The sequence below is a fragment of the Ursus americanus genome, chromosome 17, assembly GCF_024610735.1.
Source record: "Ursus americanus isolate L20-20 chromosome 17, mUrsAme1.1.p, whole genome shotgun sequence".
In the NCBI taxonomy this organism is placed as follows: Eukaryota; Metazoa; Chordata; class Mammalia; order Carnivora; family Ursidae; genus Ursus; species Ursus americanus.
The window spans coordinates 56,399,458-56,419,917 of NC_142143.1; the positions used below are offsets into that span (position 1 = coordinate 56,399,458).

Below are 20,460 nucleotides of genomic sequence, written 5' to 3' on the forward strand. Positions count from 1 at the left end.
GGAAGGAGACCCAAGGGTGCCAGGAGCGGGGGCTAACTGGGCAGCTGGACTCCGGAGGGATTATCCATTTACAGCCTCCCAGTCTAGAGGCCAGACTCCCACTGAAGATGGCACTATTGTTTCAACAATGGCTTTGATGGCACCTAAGGGAAGTGTTCGTACAGACTTTTTCAAGAGCACGAGTTCCGAAACATATGGCAGTTTCAGCGTGCCACCTCATGAGGCACCACACCTATAGGGCTTTTTCTTATTTTCCCAAACGTGGGTTTTCTTGTTTTTGTTATTCCCAGTTGGTTGTTCTGTAGAGATTCCTAGTAAAAGCCTTCAATGAAAAGGACTGTGTGCTATGCTTGGGAATACAAAAAAAAGTAGGGCTGGAGAAAGCTGCAAGGTGCAGAATAGGAGTGTCAGAAAACAGAAAGCAGCATGCGGTGGTGGCTATCCACTGCTGAGGAGCACAGGGGTGATCTGTCTTACACACTAAAGGTTTTCTTCATTTGACAGACAGGAAGTTGCAAAACCAGCATTTTTATTCAGGTGTGTATAAAAACAAAACTAACATCTCCACTGATACAAGATATCTTGTTTCCCATCCAAGGGGACAAAGGCCTGAAGCTGGGTCCTCTTTCTATCCCAACCGGAAGTTTCCCACTACTGGGTGAGAACAGACCCTTATAGTGGCTCTTGGGACTCTTGTGAATGTGTCCCTTGGGTAAGAAGTGATCATTTACAGCACATAGAGGTTATGGTTTACACAAAAATGTCCAGTTATTTTTCCTTCCGAACACCCCCTTTCCTGAGATGAGAAGTCTGGGTGTAGGAGGAGGCTGCGGTTGTTGGGGTTAGACTTGATTCAGTGCAAAAACAAGAAGACAATGCCCCTTACAAGGACTCTGACTTGTATCAGTTTGCCTTGATACCTTACAGTGAGAAAACTTGCACTGGAAGATTCTAAATCCTGGACCCACCGCTTAATTTGCGTAATCTCTTTAAGGCTCAGTTTCCTTATTTATGAAATGGGAATTGTAGCTCACAGAATTGTTGTAAGGATTAGGTGAGATAGTGTAGGTAAACTTTAGCATGATGGCTGGCATCGTAAATGTTCAATTAATAGTACTCGTTAATATCTATGCCCAACCTCTTTCTTCACTCTAGATTTGAAGCTTTCCATTCTTTCCAGGGGGTTGAGTCATCAGCCAAAATTTTACATTCCCCTGCCAGGTTATCCCCCTTTTCCTCTTCCTTAGGAGTCTGGTGGGAAACAAAAGCACACTTTAAAGCCTAATCTCAGTGAGTCAGAGTCTGAGAGAAAAGGACATAGGAGTAATCCTTCATATCTCCAGGGAGTCCCCCTGAGGAAGCGGAGGAATGGGATTAGGAAAGCACACAAAATAGGAAAAATCTCCTTTCCTGGGATTGGGAAAGAGAAGAAAGTGCACAGCTGGCTACATCTCACAAGAATTTTGTGTCGAAGTGTTTAAAAGCCTCCAAAGGTTGAATGGAATTGTCTAGGACTGGGGAAAGAGGGCTGAGACCTGGGAGGGAGGGACTAGGGAGAAGAGGGGCACCCTCTAGAGGCACTAGCTGCCATGAAATGCTGCCCTGAGTACTTCAGGGAGCAGGGGTTATGTTCTCTGAGCATTAGCCTTGGGGAAAAGCCTGCTATGCCAGTAATCAGGGTTGTCAAAAGCAGAGTCAGTGGCTTCTAAACTACGGAGAGTTTTGAGGCGGGCACAATGGACATGGGGTGTATGGTGTCCAGGCCCCTGGAAAGCTCTCATCTCTTCATACCCCTGCTCAGCTGCTGGGCAGGCGCCCATGGCTGCGTAATCTCCCCCAGGGGCTCCTCCGCCATGTCGCCGATTCATATATTCATAGTCCTCATCTGGGGTTGTGCCAGCAGCGGGCATGAGGGGCCCAGGGTTGAGTGGGCAACTCTGTGTGCTGCCCAGGGAAGCACTGAGGTCTGATCCCACATCCATGTACTCATAACCCAGCTCCTCGAGAGAACTGGGCCTAGGGGGACGAGTTGGACTGCGCCTTCTCCTCCGGTTCATGTATTCGTACTCATCATCTTCATCTTCTTCTTCAGTACCCAGGACAGAACTGAGGCCCACTGAAGAAAGGGTGCCTTCCCGGGAGGAGGGAGTACCTGGGGATTGAGAAGAGAGGACAGGTATGTAGAGAACATGGCGGTAGGTGGTGGGGAGTCGGGGGAAGTTAGGAAAAAATGAAAAGGGAGGGATAAGATCAGAGAAGATGAAAGGATTAAGAGGAGCCTGGGGAAAGGATCAGAGAAGGATTTGAGGAAAGCTCTAGGAAGAGTCAGGCACCTTTGAGGTGTGCATCTGGCATGACATATCCATTGACATCCTCTTCCTCTAACCCTGGTGGGGACAGTGGGGTGACAGGAGTGAGCAGGCTGTGGCGCTGGGAATGGTAGGCACTGTCTCCACGTGGCCGTGGGCTCCGGCTCCGGCTCCTACACATTGACACCTTCTCCTGGAGCTCAGCCTCAGAGCCCGTCATCACATGGCCCTCTGAGGACTCTGATGCCAGGCGTCCCCGTGGCACTGGGTGCAAAGAGGCTGGACGAGGGCATCGCTCACCACTCCCACAAACTGCAGACTCCTAAGGAGGAAAGTAATACACAGAGATTTATTCAGAGACGAGGAAAGAGATATTTGTTTAGAAGACTAGGTTGTTCAATGCCTTCTTTTTCGTGGGGCACTGATTAAACCTCAAAGATCTCCAACATCTCCCACACTGCCCCTGTGGATCCTAAGACACTGCCACCCAGCCTCTCAGCAGCCCCTTGAAGAGACAGACCTTACCTGGCAAGTCTCCCCAAGATTACCCTGGTTCATAGGCATATATCCAGATGATGGGCTTAAAAGGCTCTGGCTCTAGGATGAAAAAGGTGAGGAAGAGGTGGAGATTAAAGGAGACATCTACTCACCATGGAGGCCTTTGAGCAGTTAATCTGGGCATCAGTGGGGTTCATGAGGGTGCAGGTAGGTAGAGGGCTCAGGGAGCAGAAAGTCTTAAAATGCTGGGAAATGCCTTACCCCACGGGGCCGATTAAGTGTTCCAACTGGCAGGCTGAGGGCAGAGCCTAGTGTAGTCGCCAGACCGTCCTCTTCTGCCTCCAAGTCCAGGTCTAGCTCTAGTTCTGGCTCCAGCTCCACCTCCTCCAGTTCCTTGTTTGTCAGAGCAGGGGGCTCTGCCCCAGGGGAGATTCCAGGCCCACTGTCTCTCTGAGGGACAGGCGGTTGTTAAGGTGGTTCCTAGTTCCAGCCAAGTCCCCTTGCCTCTAGATCTCCTTGACAACTCCTGACCACTGCTCACCTTTATGACCAGATACCGTGGTGGGTCTCGGGCCATCCTGGTGAACTCATTGGCTAGTTCTTTAAAGGTTGGACGAATGTTCTCATCAATCATCCAACCTGGGGGTAAGATGTAGGAAGTAGAGCCATAAGAGGGGAGTGTAGGAGGGAGGGAAGTCAGTTAGAAAATGGCTGGGGGGTGCCTGGGTGGTGTAGTCAGTTAAGCCCCGATTCTTGGTTTCGGCTCAGGTCATGAGATCAAGTCAAGAATCAGACTCCTGGGGCGCCTGAATGGTTCAGTCGTTAAGCGTCTGCCTTCGGCTCAGGGCGTGATCCCAGCGTTTCGGGATCGAGCCCCGCATCAGGCTTCTCCGCTTGGAGCCTGCTTCTTCCTCTCCCACTCCCCCTGCTTGTGTTCCCTCTCTCAGTCAAATAAATAAATAAAATCTTAAAAAAAAAAAAAAAAGAATCAGACTCCTTGCTCAGCACAGAGTCTGCTTGGGACTCTTACTCTCTCTCCCCCTGTCCCCCCTCCACACGCACTCTCTCTCTCTCAAATAAGTAAATCAATCTAAAAAGGAAGGGAGGGAGGGAGGGAAGGAGGGAGGGAGGGAGGGAAATAAATGGCTGGGATCAACAGGGAACTCACACTTGACCATGACCATGTAGACATCAATGGTACAGATCTGGGGCTGCGCCAATCGCTCCCCCTTCTCTAGCAGGTCTGGTACTTCAGCCAGTCGTAGTCCAGCATAGGGCTCCGCCCCAAAGGTCATCAGCTCCCAAACGGTCACTCCTGGTATAGGAAGACATGACTAGTTGACGGCAAAATAGTAGACATGGGCGTGAAGATGAAGGGAAAGCAGAACTCGATCTAACACAAGGATCTGGAGGGCTTAGAAATTCTAAGAAGGAGTCTCTCAAAAGGCAACTATGGAATTTGGGCCAGCGATGGGATGGAGGGTATCCAAATGGACTGACCATAACTCCAGACGTCACTCTGGTGTGTGTATTTCCCAAAGTGGATACTCTCCAGGGCCATCCACTTAATTGGAGTCTGGGGAATTAAAGCCAAAAGTGTCATCAGTTGACTTCCACAGATTTTCTCAGCACTTCTAAACCCCAAGTTCTTAGTCATTCTTCTCTCTGTTGCTTTCTGAACTTGAGCTTCTGGCATCTCCTTGAACTTACTGCGCAGCCTGTCTGCCTCTGAAGGAGACCGCTCACTGCTCTCTACTCCCACGCTTCACTCCGTGCCCACCTCCTTGCGCAGCCCTTCGTGTCACCTCACCTTGGCCTCACTGTGTAGTAGTTGCTTATCATCGGGGGGAAGCAGGTCAGCCACCCCAAAATCTGCCACCTGAACCTGACTGGGTGACTTCAGTAGCACATTTCGGGCCGCCAGGTTCCTGTGCACCATACCATGCTCCTCAAGGTAGTACATTCCCTACAGAGGAAGGAGGTATTCTGAAGGTTGGGGGAACTGATCCTCGAGATCCAGGATCACCCCAAACCCTGAAGGCACCTCTCAGAACTTCAGCCTCCTGCCAGCCACCAGCCAGGCGGTTCAGTCATAGAACTCTTCCAGGTTCCTCTCACCTTGGCAATCTGTACTCCCCAGTTGAGCAGCAGCTGGGGCCCCAGTGCTCCACGGTGTTGTCTCACGTGATCCAGCAGGGAGCCCAGAGGCAAGTACTGAGTGACGAGCTGCAGAGATGACCCAGGGCACAGTCCCAGCAGCCGTACAATGTGGGCATGGTCTAGGCTGCCAATAGCCAGCATATGCTACGAGACACAGAAGGGGTTATCCAGGGATCAAAAAGGTCCACATATACCCAGATCAGGGCTACCCCAACATTCAAGGCCATCAGTATGGCTAACAGTATCTGCTGACACAGGACCATGCTTCTACGACACCGTATCTAATAGTAACCCCTCTCCCAGTGGCATACACAATACCCTTCCCTCACTCACATCCGTCACATCTTGGAAACTTTGCCGTCCACTCTTGTCCTCAATGACTTTAATGCAGACTGGAATCTTGATTGATTCACCCTCAGGAATCCATACTCCCTGGGAAGTTTTGGGCAGGAGTCAGCCTAAGGTCAATCTCCCCAGGCTAGCCCTTTCCCTAAAATCTTTCTCTCCTTCACCCTAGATCATCCTTTTCCCTCCTCCTCCACAGACTTCCTGTGGGCCACTCACTTTGTGCACGGTTCCAAAGACGCCTGAACCAAGCACTTTAAGCTTCCTCAGCTCTGTTTCTTTGAAGATTCTGGCCAAGACTTTGTTAGCCTTCTCACTGGGATCCAGAGGCTCTATGCTCTGAGGAGCAGAAGGGAAGAAAATACTCAGGGAAGTCCATTCCCATGTCCCACTCCAACCCCCTCTCTATGGGTTGTTGCCCAGAGTGACAAAGCCTAAAGGCGTGGAGAGCAAGAAGAGGAACTGTCTTTAATCTTAAAAAACATTGCAGGCATATTGGGCAGTAACAGACCCTAAGGATTGAGGACGTTGTTTGTGTTCATGAGATCAAGAATCAAGAGCGTTGGGTTTCCCCTTTGATGGGAGGAAGGGGGGAGAGCTGGTAATGCTACCCCTTTGAATACTTTTATACAATTCTCTACGCTTTCCAAAGCACTTTCACACACACCATCCCCTTTCACCCTTACAGCCATCCTCTAAGGATGAATGTTATTATTTCTTCCGTATATGTGCATAAAATGAGGCACAGAGAAGGAAAGTACTTCAAGTCATGCTGACAAATAATCGCAAAATCAGGGCTGGAACGCATGTCTCCCATTTCTCCAGCCAGAGTTCTTTCTAATGGATCATACTACCTCCTTGAGGAAAGGAATCAAATCTCTGGGAAAGGAGGCGGCTCTTAAAAACTGACGGTATAGGGTACCTTTCAAGAGCAAGCTAGGCACTCACCTCACCCCGTTCCAAGTACCGCCTCATAGCCCTCTTATTCTGAATCCGGCGCCCACGCCAATAGAGAAAAGTGCCTCCCAGGATCAGGAAAATCACTGCCAACCCTACTACCACTGTTAAACCCACTGCCAGATGGGTTTTGCTGTGGGAAAGAGAAGTCCAGCATTATCCTGGGTCTACACCTCCCTTCCAAATGTCATCTATGCCTATATTACAGTACAGTACAGATCTGGGGCAAGAAATTAACATTCATGTATACACATATCCTCGAGCACTGAAAGGGTTAACCTAAGTCTGGACCTCCTGAGGATACTACAAGTTAATTTTAGGAAGGGAAGGCCAGAAGCCTGGATTCTTGTGTCTCCAAGTCCAGTGACAGTGCTGTATATAGAAGGTCAGAATGAATAGAGACTCTTCTCTTCCCAGCAGATAAACTCCCCCCTCCCTAGCCTCTCTCCCAAATATTCCCAGCTTCCTAAATCTCCAAGTCCATCATACCTGATCAGTGCCAGTGTTTGACCTAAACAGTCTTGTAGCTCTGGTCCCTTACACCTGGGAAAGAAAGTCATCTCCTTAAACGGGAGCTTGGGAGACTCCCACAGGAAGCTCAATTCCAACAGCCTCAACATACAACACTGTTTCAGACCCTACCATGGTATCCCATCCTTGAGCTCAATCATATCATAAGACACGGCCCCCGTCTCTAGCTTGCCAACTGTCCCTGTGTCCCTCTCTTGAATCAAAGTCCCCTGAGCTGAGGTTATTCCAGGCTCTCAAAACTGTGGTATAATTTTGTGCTGTTTTTGAGAGATCCCCTTTCTCCAATTCTTCCTAATATAACTTGGAGTGATTCTTAAATCAAATCATAGTCCCTTTCTTCTTTCAGCTCCCCTTTATCCTCTTCTTTCCCCCTAGTTTTGTTTCTCCCCCTCCCCCCTTATCATCCCATCACTGACCCCTGGGTGCAATTCTCGTGGCAGGGCCGACATTCATTCTGAGCATCTGGGTACTTGTAGATGGGGCCCTTGGCACCGAGGACTCCACTGGGGCAGCTGTTCACACAGTGGGGACCATCTCGAAAATGGGCACACTGAGCACAAGCATCAGAGCCCTGGGTAGAAGAGAGAAGGTTGGGAAAAATGGGATCCCAAGGTCAATTTCATACCTCCCGGCCAGGAGCACCCAGCCATTTGGGCTGCTCCATCCACAGCATTATCTGGCCTCTCTGTGTTGGCCTTGTGATTTGGCCATGTCATTCCCAAGACCACCTCGTGTTGCCCTTGCCCTCTCTCCCTTAGAGATCCTGGTGCTGCTACTGTACCGAGCCGTTGCACGTGGCAGCACCCTCCATGGGTCGGCACTCCGGGTGGCAGGAGAAGCATTCAGCCTCATGGGCAAACTCACGAGGCTCCCTGCAGTGGGGGGCAAAGGGAGAGGGTCACTTCTAAGTTCTGACCTTTATGTCCCAATCCCCCAACCACAGTTTCCCCTTACTCATTCCCACCAAGGCATATGCAGAAAGCTGTCTAGGGGCACCTCGGTGGCGTAGTCGGTTAAGTGTCCCAACTCTTGGTTTCAGGTCAGGCTATGATCTCAGAGTCATGAAATCAGGCCCCATGTCAGGCTCAAGTCTGCTTGGGCTTCTCTCTCCCTCTCCCGCTGCCCTTCCCCCAACCCTCCCTAAAATAAATAAATCAATCTTAAAAAAGAAAGAAAGTTGACTAAAGCTTTTCAGGTGCCACCTGAATCGCTCCATCCCAGGGCCCCATCCCCTCAGCCCTGCTTGACTCTCTCGCCCCTCAGCATTACCCATTCAGAAAGTTGCAGTGGGTCACACAGACACCTCCTCGGCTGTAGTTTCGACAGGACAGGCACTGACCAGGACCTGGGCCCCAGCATCCCCCAGAGGAGCACAGGCGATCACACACTTTGCCCTCTGCCACTGGAAGGGAAGGGGTGAGTTAGGACGGGTCTCCTCACACGCCCTCTTCTGAAGTCTTCCTCATAAGTGCTTCCAGCCTAACACGCCCCTCTCCTTGGTTCTGCCACCGCCGCCCTGCCCGCCACCCCTACTCCTGCTTCCAGGGCAGAACAGTCCTTACACCTACCCTCTCCTCCCAGACTTCCTCTTCCCCGCCACCCCGTGGGCCCGTTCCTCACCGCAGTCCCTGCGGGGCCGATTGTGCTTGATGTCTAGTCTCTCTTCCGCAGGCCCCCGCAGCAGCCTGGTCCAGTTCAGAGAATGGTGGTAGCAGAGCTGCCTGTTGGCGCTTATGTAGATACGCCCGGCACTAATTTCTCTCAGAGATCGGAGGCCCAAAGAGGTTATATTCAAGTTCTTCATGATCAACAAAGAGAAGCCCCGGCTGAGAACAATGAGACAGGGTAAGAAGGGAGACTATACTGGGAAAAATGACCATGGAGTGGATTCATTTTCATTCAACACATTTGCTCTGGGCCAGTCACCAGTAAGAGCGAGTCCCCCTCCTTTTGCCTTTTCCCCTTCCCCTTCAAACTCTCAGACCCTTTGGGCGTGCCGTATGAGACAAGGGTGCCTATGAAACAGGGTTCATTGCCTGGGTTCACGCTACCACCGCCACACTCCTTACTACTCACTTGTATAGGCTTCTGCCCCCGATGGTTGTCAGGTTGGAAAAGACACTGAAGTTGTGCATGTGGGGAGGCCAGGACTGGATGTTTAGGTAACCTGAGGGGTTGAAGAGACGCAGGTGAGCAGGGAGTCTTCTCCCCTTGCTTTCTCAGGTTCTATCGGTCCCTCCCCTCTCACTTGGGACATGATTTTCTAAGTAGTTATACAACAATTTGTGCCAGTGGTTCACCTCTTCCTCCAGAAAGGGCAGCCTCTCCCCCCACTCACCTGTGATCTCTCGTACTGTCCGGAAGACGTTGAGCTTCTCGGGGTCCAGGGCAGGGATCTTGTGCCAGGGGTCTCTGGAGAGAACAGTGAAAACTAGTCGACAAGGTAGAGGGAGAAGCCAGTAACAAGCAGCATGCCTCGCCTCAGAACTTAGTTTCTAAATATCATTCTCCACTAAAAGGAAAGAGGGCTCCTTGGAGAAATAGCTAGGGCAAGAGAAATAGAACATGAGTTTATAGCGGCTGATGCAAAAAAGTACGGAAGTGCTCAGAGAATGAGGGTACAAGCCTGAAGAACACAGGATCTGGCTTGAAGAAGCCCCCAGTGGCCAGATGAAAGACAACTGAACACCAAAATAATGACTATAAAGATTATAAAGGACTGAATGAAATAGGTATAATCAACCCATCAATGGGAAGGGAAGACTCTTCTTAACACTAAAATACCAACAAACAAATGCAACTCTCATTAAAAAATTGATTCAGGGGGCACGTGGTGGCTCAACTGGCTGAGCATCCAACTCTTGGTTTCAGCTGGGGTCATGATCCCAGGGTCGTGGGATCGAGCCCCAGGTCAGCTCTGTGCTCACCTCCTTCTCCCTCCCCATCTGCTTCTCCCTCCACTCCCATGTGCTCTCTCTCTCTTATATATATAATATATAATATATAAATATATATATAATTATTACATATTTAAATTTATATATATATATATATATATATATAAAATCTTTAAAAAAATGGATTCAGGCAGGGGCACCTGGCTGGCTCAGTTGGTGGAGCATGTGACTTAGTCTCAGAGTTACAAATTCAAGCCCCAAGGGGGCAGAGATTACATAAAGATAAAATCTTAAGGGGGCCTGGGTGGCTCAGCCCATAAGGCATCGGACTCTTGATTTCGGCTCAAGTCATGATCTCAGGGACGTGAGATCGGGCTCCATATATGGCTGTGTGCCTGGCATGGAACCTATTGGGATTCTCTCTCTCCCTCTTGCCCTCACTCCCCCACCTTCTGCTCTCTCTAAAAAAAATAAATAAATAAAGAGTAAGTAAAATCTTCAAAAAAAAAGAAAAAAAAAAGAAGTAGGAGGACACAAAGTCCTTGTCCCCTGCCACTCAGCTAGACCGTATCAGATTGCTCTGAGATGTCTCTGAGGGGATTCAAGCCCTGGGTGGGAGACAGTTAGGTATGGTCAGGTACTGTGTGACCTCTACAATTTTATGATTTATATTCCTTTTATTTTTTTTTTAATTTTTTGAAAAGGATATTGATTGATTGATTGATTGACTGACTGATTTATGTTGAGAGAGAGAGAGAGAAAGCAGGGAGACGAGCAAGGGAGGAGGGAGAAAATCTCAAGCATGAAGCAGGATATGGGGCTCTATCTCACAACCCTGAGATCATGATCTGAGCTGAAATGAAGAGTCCGACACTTAACCGACTGAGCCACCCAGGCGCCCCTGTGATTTATATTCCCAATCAGCTGCCCATTTGAAGGGTTGAGCCAAATGCAATGAATTGTGAGGGATGGATGGAGTGGGGGATTAAAGAGGGAAAGCAGAATCTCTAACCCATTGAGGCCAGTGATAAGAAAGTCCAGGTTCCCCAGGATCTTGGTGCAGTTCACAAATCCATCGATGTTGCTGGAGTCCACAGTCTGGAAGCGGCTCCCCGAGCCTGTCCCCTCACAGGCTGTGAACACAAAAGAGGCTCAGTGGGTGAGGCCCGACTGCTCTCTGGGGAAAGGAGGTCTCTTCACCACCTCCTCACCATCTCCTGCTCACCTTTGGGGCACAGCCCCCCACAAGGTTCACACATCTTGAGTCCATTTTTATCTACTTCCATCTTGTCAGGAGGACAGGCCCGGACACAAGACGTCTGATCCACCACGAAGTTATCTAGGAATGAGGAGGGCACCATTAGAGACACTGCCGTTAGAGAAACGCTGCCAACGGCCAACTGAACCTTGCTCCCTCCTGCTCTGTGCTGGATTTGTCCCAATCCACCACCCAAGGTTCCTTGAGCACTGTCCTACGGACGAGAAAGGCCCTTTGCTCTTTGTTGCAGAACTAGGAGCAATTGCCAAAATCACGGGGAAGTAAATAGGGGAGCAGGACACAGGGGTCATTCGCTGGAGGCGGTTAGACAACCACAGCCTACATCCTCTAGTTACCACCAACTTGATCCTTTTCACCTCCGAAAATTTTGTCTAAAATCCTGGTTCCACTACCATTCTCCCTCTTCATAGGCACTTACGGGGACAGCTGGCTACACAAACTCCACCATACTGATACTTGGTATGGGGATTGGGTTCCAGCTGGAACGTGAGCTTGTTGTAAACAAGAGGCTGTGGACACTGGCGCACACAGGCCCCGCTGTCATTGAAGAGTCGACAGGCCTAGGGACACAGGAGAGTCATAAAACTCACGTTACGTACATATCCCTGCTTCCTCCCCAAAGCCCACATCCCCATTTCAGAACCCAGGCGCACGGTGGCACGTACAAAGCAGTCTGTATCCTGGGGGCCCGAGCAGCCTCCTGCGCACTCATCATGGCAGCACTGGTTGGGGTTGGGCCCAAAGCAGTGACCGTTACACTGAGGAGCACAGATGGTCTTGGTCACTATAGAAAGAGAGAAAGCATGGCAGTCGGGTCTCTTAAGACTGTCTTCTGAGGCCATTGCTCCCCCTCTTGCCCCCTAGGGTTGTCCCTACCCGCAGTGTTGCCATAGGTTGGGGTGGGCAGGGATATGAAAGTGTATGAGCTTGAAGTGTTTGGAGGGGAGTAAACTCACATGTCTGGCAGTCTTCTGGTCTAGGACCCCAGCACCGCCCCTTGCAGGCCTCATGACACGGGGGACCTGGTTGGGAAGGAAAGCAACACAAAGGGCTGTCAGGGCTAAGAAAAGCTTGCTTGAATCCACAGGGTATGATGTCAGCACACAGGCACCCCAGTCCCACGAAGCAAAGAGCCAGGGCAGTGTCCCTCCTTGCCCTTGCAGAGCAGGGCTGGGCTCAAGTGAACCTGTCAACAGGGGGCGGAGCCACACCTCCGCACGCCCACAGGGCAGCTGAACGGGAGGGTCTGGGGCAATTGCCAAGCTCAGCCCCAGTCCCAACCCAGCAACTTGGTTCCTTCTTGGCAAACTGAACCCAGTAGGCATATGTGCGTGTGAGTGGACAGGGAGCAGCAGACTGTGATCAGGGGAGGTAGGTTCCAAGGAGAAGGGAGAATGTTGTAATGGAAAGAGATGTGGCTGTGGCTGTGGAGTCCAGAGATCTGGCTTCCCCAGTTAGCACACAGAGACCTTTTGCTCCTTTTCTTCACATAATGCTTCGGGAGTTTGGATCCTAGGAGACTGACCTGCTCTCTCCTGGCAGGCTCCTTGGGTCTAGGGCCTGAGATTTTTTTTTTTTTTGGTGGAGAGCTGGATTCAGATTAGGGATATAATGAAGATGGGAAAGGGGTCATTCTGTGTGAGCAGAGGAGCAATCTTGATCATGGTCACTCACAGCTCCTGCCATTGTCCTTCACCACTATCTCGGCATCTCGGTCCCTCACGATGTCCCTCCAGTCGATTGTGTCCATGTGACAAAGTTTATCATTCTTCTCAATATAAACGCCCCCCGACAGAATCTCTGAGGTAGGGAAGAGAAATGACAGGGTTTAAGGGCTACAGCAGACCTCCTCTTCCCTATCCCTCCCCCCCCAACACAAAAGACCACCCAAGACTCAGGAGAAGGGGAAATGGGGCAGACAAGTATGTCTAATTAAATCCAAACTGCAGAGAAGGCTTGCCTTGTAAGACAGAGGAGGAGCCAGGCCAAAAGAAACTCCTGCCTCCTCAGACACCTGTCCAGATCCGGTTTAGCCAGTGGGGGAGGGGAAAGGAAAGAAAGAGAGAAGATCCCTGACTCAATCACCTCCTTCCTCCGCCCTACCTGCGTGTTTCCCAACTGACTGGGACAGGGAGAAGTAAAAGGTAGCCATGTGGTATTTAATCCCCTATTCCCCAGCTTGTGGGGAATTGTGAGGGGGAGGAGATGGGATTCCCATTCCCAGGGAAGGGGGGACATCGAGGTACACTGTACTTTAAAGACAGAGGAGTGGGTAAGAGATCCGGCTCCAACTCCAGCCCCGCGGGATGAGGACCCTCGCCCTGGGGAGTCGTGGACCTTTAGCGCATTGGTCAAGGTGGTGGCCCCACGAAGGGGGCACTTAGTGAGCAGTCTTGGGTTATCATCGAGGAGGCACCTGTCTGCAGGTTGGCAGAGGGGCCAGACTAGAAGGAATCGGCGGGCACTGACCAGTGAGCTGAGTAAAACGGAGCTGGCGCAGAGCGTGGCTGGAGTTGGTGTGATAGTTCAGCATGACAAAGACGGCAAACTTCCCATCGTACACCTGAGTGCCCCGCACCACCCGGAGGTTGGGCAGTGGCAGCGTAGAGAACTCATTCATGGCCACGAGGACATAGCCAGTCACTTCTCGGATCCACTGTGATGGAACAGATCATGTCAGTGGGAGGGATGACAGGGCAAAAAGCCTCACTCCCCTCATTAAGGAATCCCTAACCCCTCTAATTCTAATTCCCACCATGGAGTAGGGAGTAGCTGGTGTCACACTGCTGTGTCCCTTCTGCCAAGGAAGACAGGTGGCAGAAGTGACTGAGGAATTCTAATCTCTTACCCTTTCCCTCTCAGAGCTCCTCATGCCAGGAGGGTCCTTGGCCCCCTCCTCATCTTCCTAGGTGCCCCTCTCCATTGGCTTCTGGTGCAGACCACTATCCCACCCCTGCCCGCTTCTCCTTGCCAGCCCCTGTGCATCCCTGGCTACAGACACCAGACCAGAGGTCCGATTCCAGCCACCATCCCCATAAACACACAGGTGTGGGTCTTGCGAACTGCAGAGTTTGAGGAATGCTGACTCCAGCAGAGGGTAGCCCTGAGGAAGGGAAGGGGGCTTCTGTGGGGAGGCTGAAGGGGGAAGAGGTTGCGGTAGGGAGTCAGGCACTCTAACCTGCAGGAAGGAGAGGTCGGCGTTGTGTCCTGTGAGCACAATCTCGAGGTTCCCCATCACCACCTCGCACCTCTCGTAGAGCTTATACAAGGTCTGGTACTGGTTCTCGGCATCACCCGTCACGCTCAGCCCATTCAGAGTCCCAGGACACACTGCTCAAAGTGGGGGTGAGAATGTCAGACAGCTGGACCCAAGTTTTTGGCCTGGTCCCCCAAAATCATCCTCTCGGTTGCCCTCCTACAGGAACATTCAACAAGATCAAGAAGCAGCCTCCTCCAACCGTCATCCCTAGAGAAAAAAGGCCTATGTTGGACTGAGATCCTCTCTGGAATCCCCTCACCATCTCTCCGAACAGGCAGGTGCAAAGGTTTTCCACCACAGCCGCCTCCATGCCTCTTTCAGGTATGACTTTGGGTGCTAAGGAGTTAATCAAAGAGGATGTAGGGTTTTCTCTCCCTCCCTAGAGAGGTTAGAAAAGGACCACAACTTGGTTACCCTCCTCTTCCCTTCCCCCTCTCTGACCAGGGTACTTACTTCTCTACCCCCATCCTGCCTCTCTCTAGGTCCTGGAATAAATATCTCTTTGGGGCGAGCACACAGCCCCTATTGTGTCTACTGAGGGTGGGATGGGGGCAGAGGGTGGGGGCAGTGCCCAGGGCCACAGTTCAGCCCACAATGCAGCAATTCTGTCTAGGAGGAGGGCCTGCTCCACCCTGTCCCGAGACACCCTGTCCTCAGTAGCACCGCCCCCCTCCACCCTCAAGGCTTGGGCTCAGACAAGTGACCTCACGAGAGGGGGAGCTCTGGTGGGGAGAGGGGGTCAATGTGAGCTTTGTCTTTAAAGCTGAAAGATAAGGAGCTGGTTGCCTACCCCACACCCCCCCTTCCTAAACTCTGGCTTCCCTTTCCCTTCCCCTATCCCAATACACCCCAGCTCCTCAGAATCACACTTTCCAGCAAATACACAGTCGCCTGGAGGGAAACAGCAGAGGATTCCCCCCATTCTAAGCCTTTCACCCCATTTCATTGTCAAAAGATTCATTAAAAAGCTTTCCAACATGGCAATCCTCATGAGGCGTGCCAGTCTTGGGGCTTCACTTGACCTTGTAGGTATGGAGGATACAGGGGCTATGGGAAATCTTGGCCCCTGAAGCCCGACCCGTCTCTTTGCTCTGGCTCACTGACAGACTGTGAGGATGGTGGGGGGTAGATACCACCTGTTCCAACCACCCTTCCCGGAGGCGCTGGCAGCTTAGCAGGAGGGCGGGAGTGGGAACGGAGGAAGGGAGGTCAATGAGGCCCCAACCCCTCCTCCTAGATACACCCCTAGTCTGACCACTTGACCTTTGAGGGCTCCCATTCCCTATTGCTTCCCACAATGGGAAGGAAGGGGGTGGGCTAGACCCAGCAGAGGGGTAAACGGGCTGGGAGCTCCCAGAGGAGCCTGGGAACTCTAGGGTCCTTGGGTTAAAATGAAAGAAACTAGGAAGGTTAGTCATTTAGGGAACAGCCCCTTCCTGGCAGTACACCCCCTCTTCCAAGTTAAGGTGCCAATCATTCTCCCCAGATAAGGGAGGAGCCAAGATTTCTGCACAGAGCAGTGGGGTATGTATGTGATGTGTGTGTACATGCGTGTGTCACACACACACACACGCACACAGATAAGTGTGTACCCAGCTCCCCCACTGGCCCAGAAATCTATACTGGTTCTGTCCTTGGGTTTCCTTATAAGGAAATAGTTCAGGTGGCCCCATCCATCCCACCTGCCTTTATGTGTTTGTGCAGACTCTGTGTCTGTGTCTGGAAGGCTACAGTGTTAGAGGTCCCAGTTCTCTGCCACCCTGAGGGTAAAGTCCATATTACACAAACAGGGAGCAAAGGGCCTGCTCAGGAAAAAAACATGAAAACCACCTCTAAGGAGGAACGGGCAGCTTGGGGAGCAGGGCAGGGGGAAGGGAAAAATCCCTGCTGTACCCAGGCACCAGGGGCCTAGGGAGGGGCCTGGGCACTCCTTTGGTAGAGAGCAGTGGGGTGGGTCAGACCAGGAATCTTCAGCCCCTCCTCAACCAGAGGCCTCCTCTCCAATATCCCCCACCCCCATCACAGCCAGGACAAAGGGACTATAGAAGGACTGAGACAGGGCCGGATGCCCAGAGGCTGCAGGATCCAGATAAAGGGTAAAGAAACCCAACCATGCCTGCCTCCTGTCTCCCTCAGGGAAGGTGGCCAGGATCTGGGACTCCTGGGTTCCTGGTTGAAGATTCCAAGGGTCTGGATGGGACCCTGATGCAGTCATTCTATTTGGTCCCTCCCACTCCAGTCCCCAGACCCCCGCCCTCCACCAGCTGGGAGTTTCACATTCAAGATCCCAGGTCTAAATTTAGGCCCAGCAACTGTGGGGGAAGCACAGGTGTTTCTCCCACTCCCACTCTGGGGAAGAGGCCCTGGCTGTGCCAAACCCCAAGCTGAGGTCTGAGGGAGGGGAAGAGATCAACAGGATTCCTCCAAGTCAAGCAACACTAGCACCCTCAGGTGTTCATGGTCCCAGAGACACCCCAAGGGGGTGGGCTCAGATGGTATGGGAGTTGGAGGAACAGATGAGCAATGTGACTCTTGTCCAGACTCCAAGAGACAGAGTCCAACAATAAACAGAACGTAGGTGGGGGAGAAGCTGGGCTTAGGAAGGACCTCCAGGACAGAAGCTCAGAAGGTGGGAGAGATGCCCTGTTGGGTCTCAGGATAGGGAGGGAAAAGACAAACTGAGAAACACAGGTTGGAAGTCCTTGACCCTACAGCTCCTGGCCCAGAGCCTTGTCCATAGTAGATGCTCAATAAATATTAATGGGATTGATCTGGGTCTTGACAAAGAGAGGTTGGTCAAGTCAGGGACCAGCCAGCTTTATTATTTTCAGGAAAAGAGGGAGGTCAGCCTCTGCGTGGTCTCTCACCCTGATGTCACCTGTACTTGGCCCTTTGGTTAGTCTCAGCCCTTCCCAGGGCACTCACGGAAGAGGAGGTGCCAATCTTGTTTTTCCAAACGCGGAGAACAACAACCCCCTCCAACCCTTCCATAGCTCCGCCCTGTCGGCAAAACAACGAAACTGGAGGTGCTGAAACCCGAGGGGTGGGGTTGGGGAACAGACTGAGAGCCCCCACCCCCTTCTCCAAGACCTCCACCTCCGATCATCTCCTCACGTTTACAGAACGGAGGTCCCAGCTCCCCTCCCTACAGGGCCCCTCGGAAGTGTGATCTGTCTCGGCGTCAGTCCCCTCGAGAGAGAGACAAATCAGAAGGCCGGGGACGCGCGGCGGAGGGTTGTGTGTGCGGGGGGGGGGGGGGAGGTGTGATCAGGAATCCCACCCCGCCCGGACCGCGCCGAGAACCCGAACCTGACGGTCCCTGCCTAGGTGGCCCCAGCGGAGCCGCCCCTGCCCTCCAGGATTCCGCGCTCTCGGTTCGGGATCCCGGGTCCCGAGACGGCCGGTGCTCCCGCGCCGCTTACCTGCCTGGGAGTTGCCCACCTCGGAGCCCCCGGCCAGGTTGAGAAGGAAGCCCAGCACCTGCAGAGCCGCCTTCGCCCTCATGGCTCCCGCGGAGGGCGACGGCAGCCCCGCCGAATCCGGCCCGGGGGGGCCCCTGGACTAGGACATCGAAGCGGAGCCACCTGAGCCGCCAGCGACTCGGGAGCGGCGGCAGAGGACGTTGCAAACTGCAATCGGAGCCGGAGCCAGAGTCCGGGGCGGGATAGCAGGGGAGGGGTGTATGTCTGTGAGAGGGCGAAGGAGGGAGCGCAGGGGGAGGGGGTGAGTCACGGCCGCGCCCCCTCCGGCGCGAGGCTGGCGTGGAGCTGGCTGGAGCCGCCGACTGGCCGCCGCGAGCGCGCCCCACGCCGCAGTGCGTGCCCGCTTGGGCCCCGCACAGCGAGCACGGGTCTCACCGCAACCTTTCTGCGGGAGCTAAGGGGAGGCCAGGATTCCAAACGCCCCCAAACGCCTCCAAAGGGAAAAGGTACTGGGGGTGGGGAGAGCGCTTCGAAGCCCGGCCCCCTGAAAGTTGGCCTCGCCCATTAACCAAATCACTCAACTTCCCTAGCCGGTTGGGTCACTTGGGGGATTTTCTCTCTGAATATTTTTTTCTGTGTGTGTTTTAGGAGGAAGGTGTTTGCCTCACGCTCAGGCCACCTCAGTTTCCCCGGAAGCCCCTCGAAACCCCATAATTCATCTACCCTGCCGAGGAACCCGAGCCCCAGAGACCGCGTGAAATCGCACTGTCTCCGGCCGCTTCCTCCTCCAGACCCGGCGCCGGCCCGGCCTCTCCGGGGGATTTGGCTGGGGGGGCGGGGGCGGGGGTGGTTTGCAGCCTGGGAACAGTCCCGAAGCCCGCCTTTTCATTTCCACCCCGGGAGGGGCTCCCGCACCTGTTGCGGTCCCCTCTGCTGCCCCCCACGGCCGCCTGGGAGAACAGCTGCCTCTCCTTCCACACTGGAGGCACCGCGCCGTCGGGGCGGCCGGAGTTCCCGCCTCTTTAATGCGGACCCACACCGGCAAGACGGTCCCCACTACAGGCGTTCACATCTTCTCGGGCGCCTTCCCAGCCCGGGCTCGCGCTGGGAAGGGGGACGTAAAGAGGGCACTAGAGACTGCGTCCACGAACGGCACGGACCTCTGGCACCTCTAGCACCAGCTCCCGGATCCTGGCCACAGGCGGTCGGGCGCACGGCGAGTGGCTGCCCCAAACCCTGCCAGCCTCCGGCCGGATCCGATGGGCGCCCCCTGGTGCCCAACGGGCGGCAGTGAAGCCCCACAGAGCGTCGCACTTCAGATTCCTAAAATTGGCAATCTGGATCTCGTCCAGAGAGCCTAATTATTTTCCCAAGTTTCAAGCCAAAGACCCAAACCCTTGATGAAGAAAAATTTCTCGCCTTACTGAGCCAAGATTGCCGGCTGAAATTCTTTATAAACTTGCTCTGTATTGATATGCACCTGGAGCGCCCATTCTCTACTGGAGACTTACCTTTGCCCTCAGGCGTTGGCCTTGCCCCGGACACTTGCATAACAGTCATAATAGTAATAGCAACAGGGAAACATTAACATATACATACATATATCACTTCATTTGCAAACGTTTCCTCAAACTTAGATAATGTTTCACTTAACATAAACATGTGAGGTAGGCAACATCACTCCATTTTACAGAACTGGAAGTGTGTGAATCCTCCGAGGTCACCCATCTGGTAACAGTGGATCAGGAGAGGGAGCGCAGGGTTTTGCGTAGATTTCTTCTGTCACGGAGCCTGGAGCTTCATCGGCTCAGAAGCGAGTTCTCATCAGCTGACTGAGCTACGGGCATTTTAAGTGGCCTTTCCTTTTATTAAGCACCCACCTAATGTTCAAGGCTCTGGTTGTGAAAGAGAAAACCCTCCTTAGTTTCTTTGTGAAACAGTTGTATCTATCTACAAGGTTGTTAGAATGCAATGAGAAAAGGCTAAGTAGAGCTCTTAATTACAGTGTCATGCTGGTCCTTTAAGAAGCGTTCCATGAGGGGCACCTGGGTGGCTCAGTCAGCTAAGCCACCGACTCTTGGATTCCTCCCCAGTCAGGATTTCCTGGTGGTGGGATCCAGCTCGGGGTCAGGCTCAGAGTGGAGTCCGCTTCAGATTCTTTCTCCCTCTCGCAAGCAGATACATAACATATATTTTTAAAAGATTTAATTTATTTGAGAGAGAGAGAAAGCAGGCACGAGGCAGGGGGCAGAGGGAGAGGGAGAAGCAGACTCCTGCTGAGCAGGGAGCTGGACCTGGGCCTCAATACCAGGACCCTGGGATCATGACCCCCGCGGAAGGAAGATGGTTAACCAACTGAGCCACCCAGGCGCCCCAATAAATAAAATCTTAAAAAAAAAGCATTCAATGAATGCTAGCTGTATTTATTCCTATTATCGACAACCCCACTTTCCCCTCTCCAACTAGATCCCAAGGTGTGTTTGCTGGTATACATTCTTAGACATAGAGAGACATTACGCTAAACATCAGAGATACGAACACTGTTTTAAAGCGGACACCTAAGGGACCATCTGTGTTGGGTTCTGCCCTCAATGTATAAATGAAGAAAGGGAGGCTTTATTGACAAAAGCTCTCAGAAGTTATCTAGAATCCCTTATCTGAATTTACTCTTAGCTGATGACTGGTTCTTACTTTACTGTGAAAATAAAAGTAATCAAAAGAAAACATAGTTATCTTTCTACCACCAATCTGGCCGATTTACTTCCATCCTCCATTACATACTCGGACTTCCATCTTGTTACAA

General features: G+C 52.3%; 1 protein-coding gene and 2 long non-coding RNA genes across 3 annotated transcripts; 2 read left to right on the forward strand and 1 right to left on the reverse strand.

The window, feature by feature from the left end:
• Window positions 1-512: 512 nt before the first annotated feature.
• On the reverse strand, window positions 513-17,938 carry ERBB3 (erb-b2 receptor tyrosine kinase 3). Its single transcript, XM_045789902.2, has 28 exons — window positions 17,658-17,938; window positions 14,155-14,306; window positions 13,446-13,632; window positions 12,651-12,776; window positions 11,933-11,998; window positions 11,642-11,760; window positions 11,395-11,536; window positions 10,923-11,036; window positions 10,710-10,830; window positions 9,139-9,212; window positions 8,877-8,967; window positions 8,421-8,626; window positions 8,070-8,202; window positions 7,582-7,672; window positions 7,217-7,371; window positions 6,759-6,812; window positions 6,261-6,402; window positions 5,532-5,651; window positions 5,301-5,399; window positions 4,926-5,111; window positions 4,618-4,773; window positions 4,308-4,383; window positions 3,976-4,122; window positions 3,349-3,446; window positions 3,069-3,257; window positions 2,835-2,906; window positions 2,334-2,631; window positions 513-2,152 (listed from the first exon to the last, which is right to left on the reverse strand). Exons 1-28 carry the CDS (start codon window positions 17,737-17,739, stop codon window positions 1,626-1,628), a joined length of 4,023 nt encoding a protein of 1,340 aa, XP_045645858.1. The 5' UTR covers window positions 17,740-17,938; the 3' UTR covers window positions 513-1,625.
• On the forward strand, window positions 2,082-3,795 carry LOC148108696 (uncharacterized). Its single transcript, XR_015727223.1, has 2 exons — window positions 2,082-2,176; window positions 3,576-3,795. It is a non-coding gene; the product is annotated as an uncharacterized LOC148108696 (long non-coding RNA).
• On the forward strand, window positions 17,932-20,043 carry LOC123787108 (uncharacterized). The gene is made up of 2 exons (XR_015727224.1): window positions 17,932-18,163; window positions 18,306-20,043. It is a non-coding gene; the product is annotated as an uncharacterized LOC123787108 (long non-coding RNA).
• Window positions 20,044-20,460: the final 417 nt, after the last annotated feature.

What these genes read in the sequence shown, in the direction of transcription:
- ERBB3 (XM_045789902.2), bottom strand. Translation starts at nt 17,739, where the DNA reads ATGAGGGCGAAGGCGGCTCTGCAGGTGCTGGGCTTCCTTCTCAACCTG. An exon ending in ACCAGAAGACTGCCAGACAT is followed by an intron (nt 11,761 to 11,932) that starts GTGAGTTTACTC and finishes CTCTTTCTATAG; the next exon opens with TGACCAAGACCATCTGTGCT. An exon ending in TTGTGTAGCCAGCTGTCCCC is followed by an intron (nt 11,037 to 11,394) that starts GTAAGTGCCTAT and finishes CCTCATTCCTAG; the next exon opens with ATAACTTCGTGGTGGATCAG.